At 47.0% G+C, this 9,725-nt stretch overlaps 1 protein-coding gene across 1 annotated transcript in view; it reads right to left on the reverse strand.

Annotated features, from left to right (window-relative positions):
• GPC1 (glypican 1) overlaps window positions 1-2,043 on the reverse strand; it is a gene marked incomplete at both ends in the record, with an annotated part of 194,936 nt that extends 192,893 nt beyond the window's left edge. The window contains one exon of the mRNA XM_082287701.1: window positions 1,887-2,043. Within this exon, the coding sequence (XP_082143827.1) occupies window positions 1,887-2,043 (157 nt within the window). The remainder of the gene's footprint in view (window positions 1-1,886) is intronic.
• Window positions 2,044-9,725: the final 7,682 nt, after the last annotated feature.

Consider the following 9,725-nt stretch of genomic DNA (forward strand, 5'->3'; position numbering starts at 1 on the left):
AGGATACAATGCTGTATAGGACATTTCTAAGGTTCTATCTGCGCTCACTGATGTTGAGCAAGTACTCAAGGCAAGTACTACAGCAACACAAAAACACGTTCCAGAACATGTATTAGTCAGGAGATACACACGATAATAACTAATGAAAATCATCAAGTCTGTTAGCTGTTTTAAACACCAGGCTAATGGTATCAGCAGCAGGTTTATATGTGGAACATTCTTCCTCCAAGCACTTCTTCATATTACTTTCCATGTGGATTCCTCAAGTTTTCATAGCATTTATCTACAGAGTTTCCCTGTCTACAGTAACAGCCAGAGATGCCTGGTTTGATACTACAATTATAACTACTGTGGCTTGAGACTGCCAGCGTATGTGCTCATACCAACAAACAGCAGGAAACAGAACTCCTGGATCCTGGAAATCTGTGTCCTGACACTTTTGGAACCTCAACAATTTGCAGGTACAAGACGTTTTACTTGCTGCTAACCTGCGATATGCGATACTTGCAGCCACAGCTGCTGCGAGCCTCGCGACTGCCCTGTAGTACTATCCCTGTGTACAATGCCGGAGCCACCTTCACGAGTGTTTGTAAACATTTAGCCTTCCAAGAACTTTCCACTTGAAACACGACTGCTAATATATTCACATCTGCAATAATTAGATGCAAATTTATAAAAAGCCACTTTCTTGCTCAACTGAATTACTGTTCTATTAATAGTGATGTTCAAATGATTCTGAAACTCCCCACTGTTTGAGGACTGCTCGTTTTACTTTGGAAATTTATTCTCAGTTGTAACTTGACAAAGAAAGTATTAATTTGTTCACATTTATGAGGGATGTACATGGTTCAGCCTTCTCCATTCATAGGTCAGACAATAAATTGGTTTCTCTGAAAAAATACCTGATGAAATATTCAACATAAGGCATTCTGTAGCTCAGATGTGCACTACAAACTGCAGTTTTACTGGGGTGTCCCTGTAGGTTGGCTCTGGCACGTACGCCTGCATGTTTTATGCTTTGTCTGAAGGAGGAAGCTCCCACAAGTGTGGAGAAGGCTCTCAGATACGGGTCACAAGTTAGTGTATCAAAACTTAGACGAGAATTTAAAAAAACCTGACCATACATCAGCATATTTTCCCCAGACCTTCAGAGAAAAAAACCAAAACCAAACCCAAACCCAACACGAACTAGACCTTGAATATTCTTTGTTATTTCAGTTGTTTCTACAAAGAGGAGGAAATCAACCAATATTTATCCAAAGCCAGAATGGAGGCAAGAGGACACACTCTAATGTAGGTTGCACAGGTTTCCTCTGCACTTCACGTTTGACACGGTCATTTTACTCCTGCTTCATTTTTAGTAAGTGGCAAATACCATTTACACATTTGTTTCCCATCCAGAAAAAGATTTAAATAAATCAATTCCTCTCTCATAACCTTGTGGCATTTTCCAGTTCCGACACCAAAACCCATTACAGGCTGATTATTTTTGATTTCTGAACCAAAACCCTGAAACCCGCTTCAGCTGTACTCGAAACAGAAGCAACGAGACAATGAGAAAAAAGAAAGAACCACCACTGAACACTTGGTGCGACCACCCCCACTCACACAGCTCCGTTCGCATCGCCACTGCCGGGGAGAGACCCCTTCCAGCCCGGGCAATGCTACCACCGGTGTCGAGAGGGGCGAGGGGAGCCCGGCCCTCAGGGAAACCTCTCAGGTCCGACTTTTCGCCACCCACGACCCGAGACAAACTCCAGCGTGGGGCAGCGAGCGCTCCCCCGCCCCGCGGCTCCCGGAGCCGTGCCCAGGCATCCCCGGGATAGCAGCGGCTCCGGGGCTGCCCCGGCCGCGGCACCGCGCCCTCGGCCCCCCGCAGGACTCACCGGAGATCTCGGCCTGGGGCACGCCGCTGAGGCTGAAGCCCTTGGCTCCATACAGCTGCCGGACCTCGGCGCAGCTCCTCGCCTTGCTGCCGCTGTCACCGCGAGCCGGGGCGGAGGCGACACACAGCAGCCAAAATCCCCACGGGAAGACACGCATCCTTCTCCGCTGGCCCCGCCACCTGCCGCGCGAAGGGCAAAGCCAAGGTCCCGCGGCGCGGAGGCGGCCGGGGGGGCGCGGGGTGCGGCCCCCTCCGCGGGCAGCCCCGGCGGGACGGGCGGGCGAGGGCGGCGGGCGGGAGAGCCCCGACTGCCCGCGGCGTGCGGGGAAGACGCCGGCGAGTTCAGCCCCGGACGCCGCCGTGGCTCGGGAGAGGGGGCAGAGATCCAAGTTCGGCCGCGCCGCTTCAAAGCCCCGGAGCGTGAGCGCGCAGAGGGCTTTTGTTCTTAGCGCGGCTGCATCCCCGGGCAGTCCCGCCGCGATGCTGCCGGCTGCGGCGCCGCCGGGCCGGGCGGAGCGCGGCGGAGCGGGGCGGGGCGCGGGGCGGGCTGCGGGGCTGCTCCCGCGGCGGGGCCGGGCCGGGCTGGGCTGGGCTGGGCTGGGCTGGGCGGTGCCGGCACCGCTCCACCTGCGCGCCGAGCGGCGGCGGGGCGGCTCCGGGCGGGCAGGGCTTCCCCCGCCGGACGTGGCATCACGCGGCCCGCGCCAATCCCGCGCGGGGCGCAGCCCCCGCCCCGCCCCGCGCCCCCGCCGCGGGCGCTGCGCAGCGCCCGGAGCCGCTGGAGCGCGGCCGGGAGCATCCCCGACCGGCAGCCCGCGGCCGGGCAGGGCGCAGACAGCCCCACAGCGCGGACAGCACTCGGGGGCCGCACGCCGTCCTTTGGGAAGGATGCGGTGACAACGCGCATCGAGCCCTTCTTTGTCTGCGGCGCGGCCCGGGTGCCTAACCTGAGGAGCCCGAGTTGCGCCAGCGTGGTGGGAAAACAGCCGTGTAGGAGACTTAAATCATTCCACACTTAGACCGGCGAGGAGAAAGCAGTTCAGCTGACAGCCGGAGAGTGCCAGCAAGGTCCCGGGGAGGCTGAAAGTGCCCTTTTAAGAGCAGATGTGGGAAGAGAGGCAATTTTCTACGACAGATTGTCAGCTTTGGAGTTTACTTCCTACAACAGCCTGCCAGCTCCTGAAATTGGTGCTCTGCAGCTCTGCCAGCCGCGTTTTAAGCTGCTTCCCACAGAAATGAGGCATCTGTGATCACCTGTGTGTCAAGGCAATGCCCGTGTGCTTCCCCCAAATGAGCTTGCAGGCTCTTGGCCAGCATCTAACTTGCTTCACGACAGACAGAAGACGCCGTGATCACTCTTGAGCCTTTGGAGAACAGTTGTTCTCTGTGAAAAAAGGGGAGGGAATCTGCCCATGCCTCAGCTGGAGCACTTGTGTGCGCTTAAACCTTACAAGATAGCAGCAACCCCACACATAAACACCATCACTGTGCCTCCCAAAAACCTAGCAAAATTTATCAGAAACTGTAGCTTTTGGACTAGTCAGTCACTCAGATATGCAGGAATACATGGGAAACTGGTGTTGTTCATCTCATTGCTTCAGAACTGCTTGTTCTCCTGAGAAATGAGTAAGGGAGAAGCAACTGCAAAGTAGGAGCCAAGGGGAGAGGAAGGATGGCAGTAGGGAAAAGTTGTTTCTTTCCTATGAAATCACCTAATGATTTCCTATTAAATCTTCCTAATTAGATTCATCTATGAGATACGGCAAAGCAGATTAAGAGGACAGGGAAAATCCCTGCAAAGACAGGGAGAATTTTGTAATGAAGATCATGACTAAGGTGACACATCATTACCGCCAAAAGTTAATAGCTATGAGTCAGATACACCCCATACGGTCCAAATCTTAATTCTTTCACTGATGACATTGCGCCTTTTGGCCTCTTGCATCATCTCTCAGTGATGCACAGTTTAGAAACCCAAGGCTCACAGAGTCCCAAATCTTGGTACACTTCATCTTGGAGCTTGCTTTGGGAGCTTTCTGGAGTGTGGAAATACTGTTGTTCCTGGAAATATGGAGGGGGGCGGGGGAAGAATCCGCCATGGATGGAGTCTGACCTACCCTGTTTTTAAATGAGAAGTCTTTTGTAAATGCAAAAATACTGCACACTTAAGAGGTTACCAAGTAGGTTATGTGGCATGAGGTTATTTCAGCCTGTACTCCTGGGGATTTATTTTAATTTTATAGCCATAGCCCTTTCCTCTCCCCAGGCTTTGAACATATCACTTGAAGACCTGTGTCAGACATTTCATCTAACTAACCTGACTACAATAACGCAGAAAAAACAAGCAGCAGAGGAATCTGTACATATATTGCTGTGACTGGAGGAAAATCAACGAGTGAAAATCAAATACTTGCAGACACACAGGTAACAACAGTCTCACTTGGGTCTGTTGAGGGGAATGAACTCCAGGAATGCAAACTCCAAAGAGACAAAGCACTTGATAGAGAGAAAGGCAGAGTCATAAACCTTTTACCTGGTCTGGCTGCTACAGAATTACTTGGGATGGGTGACATGAGGGACCAAAGCAGTACCTAACTTCCTTTTTTCCTTCTCAAAGCCTGGGATTGGATACTTGTTGCTGTTGTATATTGAGTGCTCTGCCTGTAGTGACTTTGGGAAAGCTCTCTGTGAGCGAAGAGCTCTCTGCACTCATACAGCTACTGAAGTGCACTGAGACACCAACTGCTGGCAGAGAAAGAACTGGGACTGAAACCCTTGAGTTCTGGCCTTGGAACCATCCCCTGAGCTATAGATCATTTCACAGGCCAAAGTATTTCCCTTCTTCATATACATCTCACTTCCCCCAGATGGGTGACAGTGCCTGCGGCAGGGACTAAAGTCATGTCATTCCCGATAAAATCCTGGGAGACCACAGCACGCACTCTGCTTATTCACATGCACTCTGCTGTTCCCTGGTGAGACACCAGGCTGCCAGCCCCAGCACAGATCACACTGCCAGCTCCCAGGCTCTTCTCAGAAGCTACAGCTGAACTACAAGTTCTGCTGCAAACCTCCAGGATTAAGTGACCATCAGCAGGTCATTTATCTCCTAAACAGTGGCAAGAGTGTTTCTTATCTAACCACCTGCCTTTGAGATGCTCACATACTATCATAATGAGACGCTTGTAAGTAGACAAATTTAAAATAAACCCAAGCTGATACGAGCTCTTCAACGGAGAAGATATCTGCAAGTCTGTACAGGATCCTATCCTGAGCAAACAAATCTTAAATGGTGAGGCACATCTCATTTTGCTGTTAAGTTTGTATGCACATGCAGGATTTGACCTAGGTACATTTTAAGCAAATTGAAATAAACATCTTCAAAGTGTCATGATGAAAATGTATTTTTGGCATCCATTATAAATTGGATTGTGTATATATCTGAGGACCAGATCCAGTTTCTGAACATCCTCAGCTAAAAGAATGGAACTTGGCAAAAAGTAAACAAAAGATTGTCCAGAAAGAGGCAGAAAGAGCCAGAACTGGTAAAGATAAGAAAAGGCAGGGTAAAACACAAAGATGAGTAGACAAAATGCAGAGGAGGCAAAAAGCACACAGCCAGCCAGCAAGATAGCCAGAGGAAGACAGAAAATCCATCCTGCTCTGGAGATCACCTCTTGACAGTCCTGACAAAAAGCACTGTCCACTGAAAAGCTGATCCAAGCATTATGAAGCAAGAATGATGAAGAGCCAAATCATCTGGCACAAGTGGGGAAAGCTACCCTTTAAAAACAAGAAGTGAACAAAGAAGCTTTCTACAACCTCAATTTTCACAGAGATGTCTTTGTTTCTCTAGCACTTTCCAAAACTTTTGCAATGCAGTGGACATGCCTCTCTTTTTCACCTTGATACAAGTCAACAACTGTACAGACAGCAATGCAATTACGCCCACCAGACTTCCAGCTGGTTCCAAAATGGACCTATGCTGAGTTACATTTACAGCAACCTGGAGTTTGACAGCAAAACCGAAACAGGAAAAAACCCAGATAGCCATATTAAATTGCAGTGTATCCTTGATGCCACATAAAAGAATAGTGCATTCTCATTTGAATTCAGTGGTGTTTCTACTTTTTTCCCTATGCATCAAGTGCAAAGTTCACTCAGAATGGGGAGTAGGGAAGGAAGAGAGATGGGCAAAGCCTAACTGAGCTAAAGCTTCCTCGCTCTTACCAACCTCATGTAATGAAACCCTTTGCCCCTTTCCCTTAGCCAGTTTTATGATACTTTTGATTCTCTGGCAGCATCAGCAAATCTGGCACCTTTAGATTAAAAATCTTCATCAAAGCAAGAGTATTTTAGTACCTCTTCTGCCCAATTCCTTTAATCTCTGAAATAGCTGTTTCCTGCGGGATTCATGAAAGTCCCTGCTGGTCCCTGCCCCACAACACTGGCTGGTGTTCAGCAGAAGCTGGACATGTGTTTTGCTGAATCAAATCTAATTAAGTTATTCAGAGGATTTACTAGATTACACCTTGCTATCTGCAGCTACTTACTTCTTCACCGTTCTCCCTTCATTGGAAATCTGGCATCTTCCCCTCCCCTCTGCTCACATTCCCCCAAGAAGCCTTTCTGACATGCGCAAACAGCATGTGTCTGGTTGTTTTGAGCGCCAAAAATATCAGATCAATCCCATTGAATTGCTGGGGCATCTATGTACAACCGACAAATCCAGCTTGATCTCAGTTGACTTTGTAAGACACCATTTGCCTTCCCAAAATACTAAGACCTTCTGGGATTTGTGTGCCCAGATTAATTAACCAAGGATAGTGTTCAGAAGATGTACTGAGTTGGGGACCCTTCCCAGGTCTTGAGGGAACCAGACTGAGGCCCCAGGGCAAGGACAATCACAATTCTGGCTGCCGAGTAATACAGGAAGAGGGGCTGCACAGAGGACAAGTGCAGCAGTGTACGCCAAGGCTGGGCCAAGCTCCTGTTTGAGCCTTTGGTGGAACAGACCAATTCCCTTTAAATGGAATGCTGTATTTCCCCAGTTTGGCTAGTACTAAGAATATTAGGAACAACTAAGTAATGTCAGACAGAGAATCTGGCTAATGCAGGTAATTGCCACTCTGTGCTGTGTTTTGAATTGAACCACCCAATTTTACAGCAGCAACTTAAAGGAATGTATTGCTTAATGACCTCTTACCAATGACTCCAGCCTGCTAGACTGTACTTGTATTATATATGAGTCAGAGATTTCTCAGCAGAAAGAAGTCTAAAAGGCCAAAAAATAAATAAATGCCATAAACTTGTTAGAGAAACTGCTGCTAATTTGGTCTGCCCCAGGAAGTACATTTCATCCTTTCTGGACACTTTCAGTAAAGCTTTTCCCACTCTCCAAAACATTTGCAGTAATGAACAAAGAATATGGATGTGGGACTTGAATTTGGTTTATGCTGGATAAGCAGAGCTTGCCTGGATGGTATGAAATGGCTCAAAATTTCTCCCAAAATTAGATGAGAAACGTGTCCTTTCAGCATGCTCCTATGATGATGTACAGAAGATTCCTCCCACTTCCTGCAAAAGTTGCAATCAGATGACTTCCTCTTATAATTCAAGAGATTATGTCCTGAACCTAACTGCTTTTGAAAGAGATTTTTCAGGTAGAAATCTCCCCTCATTCTCATTGTCATCTGTATGTGGCACTGAGCTAAGAAAAACACGAGCAGGAACACACTCTGTTCCTAGGAATGCCAGCTCAACAGCGTGTTCCTGAGCACTAGTCCAAGGTAAATTGGTGTGGGATAAGCATCCCAGACTTCTTTGAGAAGAAAAACTTACGGCCATGAAGAAAGATGTGTGGACTCACCATACGGGCATCTGGCATCCCTAATGGAACTTCTCAGCTGGCACTTTATCCTCAGCTGTTGCTACATTAAACACTACAGACTAAAGCACTTAGATGAATTAATACAATTATCTTGCATTCTGCTCAAGTGTTTATTTTTTTCCCCTCACATTCGGTTAGGTACAACATAACCTGTTTTTCTAGGGAAACTGACTGTGAGGAAACACTAACATCACTGTATTAAAAGCACCCAACACCTCCAGCTGGGAGCAGAGGCTCTCCCACTCCAGGCTATGTCTGTGCTACAGGAAACACCCAGCGCCGAGCGGGTGTCAGCCCGTGGAGCAGGTAAACCTGGGTTATCACCAGGTAGCTGGGAGGACAGCTCACAGCAAATGTTGGGCAGCTTTCCACACACAGGGGAGAAAATCTGACCTGGAGTTTGGAAATGTGTCCTTCCCATGCCTTTTTCTTTGCACTGTTAGTGAGATAATTACCAGGTGACACACATGTTTAATGTGTGCCAGCTTCACTTCCGATGTAACTGTACATGAGCAGAGTTACAGCTGGAATGAATTTGGGCCAGTGTGTTTTTCATTTTGAGATCTATGCATTTTGTAACACAAAGACAGTGAATGTCTTTGTGTCTATGGCTACAGCATTTTAAAGGTGCTCCAGGACCAAGCCCTCAGAAGACAGTGTGATGCCAGTGTAGGTACAGCAGTTCATCCTGGCTGAAGATTAAGTACCCTTATAATTACACATCCTCATGTAATATCACTGTTTCTTTGATCACCACCACATAAACATCCAGAGTTGGATTTTTCAAGATGCCAGACAACACAAACCCATCTTCTTAAGATTAAAAATAGAGCTCTTAATCTGATTTCATTTCCTCAACCTGCTAGAAGCCAGAGAGCATGAATACAAGGAGATGCAGAGACATGGGGTGTTAGAAACTCACCAGGACACTCAGTTCTTTCCCACCAAGTTTTCAGTTTGTTGGCTGGTTTGTTTTTACAGTGCTACTTTTGAGTATAGCCTTCAAAATAAATTGTTTGTAATAGCTATGTATTTTCACACCACAGACATAGTTTTGTGTTAGGAAGGACTTTTCTTCTGTGGCTGAAGGAGCAAAGCTTAGTTCCCTTGCCTCTATTGTAGCAGATGCCAGGGACATCGCTTTTTAAAGCATTTTAAATAGAAGTTAGTGGACTGGGGGACCCTGGAGCACACTTTCAAATCTTCCTTGCTGCCTTACAAAAGCTAAGCAGTTAGGTGCAATGACTCACTCACACTGACATTTTTGGGAGAGAATGATGCCTTTTATAATAACATTGATATTCCTCCATTGATGTCTCAACACTAGCTAATTTAGAAAAGAAACATGTAGTGCAAGGTTGAAAGGTCACAGGCCAGCCAAAGAACTCGTGAGATCATGGGACCATGAAAGAGGCTTTGGCTTTAAAATAAAATACCCTTTTTTCTTTTTGTTTCCTTCTTTTAAGGAAGAGAAAACTTTTCTGAAAGGCCAGGAATTTAATCTGAACTCTTCTTTCACATACTGTACAAATAAAAACTACACTGCAGAACTACTTGGGGGGGTTCAGTAGAGTTTATCTCCAGAGGTCACTTTAATCTATATTGAGTAGAGAAATAGAGGGAGAAGGAAGGACACACATTTACTTTTAGAAAGCTGCCAGACCTCTCTTTAAGCCCTGACGTTACCATTGTTAAGCCAATACCCTTCTTAGATTATTTTCCCCACAGTCTAGTGGGGACTCTGCAGCCTAGTGAGTGTGAAATTAAATTATGAAATATTGGATTATTTGTGGCTGTTCTGTTCTGCTCTATCCACACCATTCTTTTCCTTTTTCCAGTCTCCTCTATTTTTCCCATCAGATTTAAAGGAAAAGATAAACCAAAAAAAGCTTACAATATAATAAACTTGCATCCATAGTGATGTGACTGATGTTTGCACCTTCAACAGAC

Source organism: Coloeus monedula (assembly GCF_965178545.1).
Source record: "Coloeus monedula genome assembly, chromosome: 10".
Taxonomy (NCBI): Eukaryota; Metazoa; Chordata; class Aves; order Passeriformes; family Corvidae; genus Coloeus; species Coloeus monedula.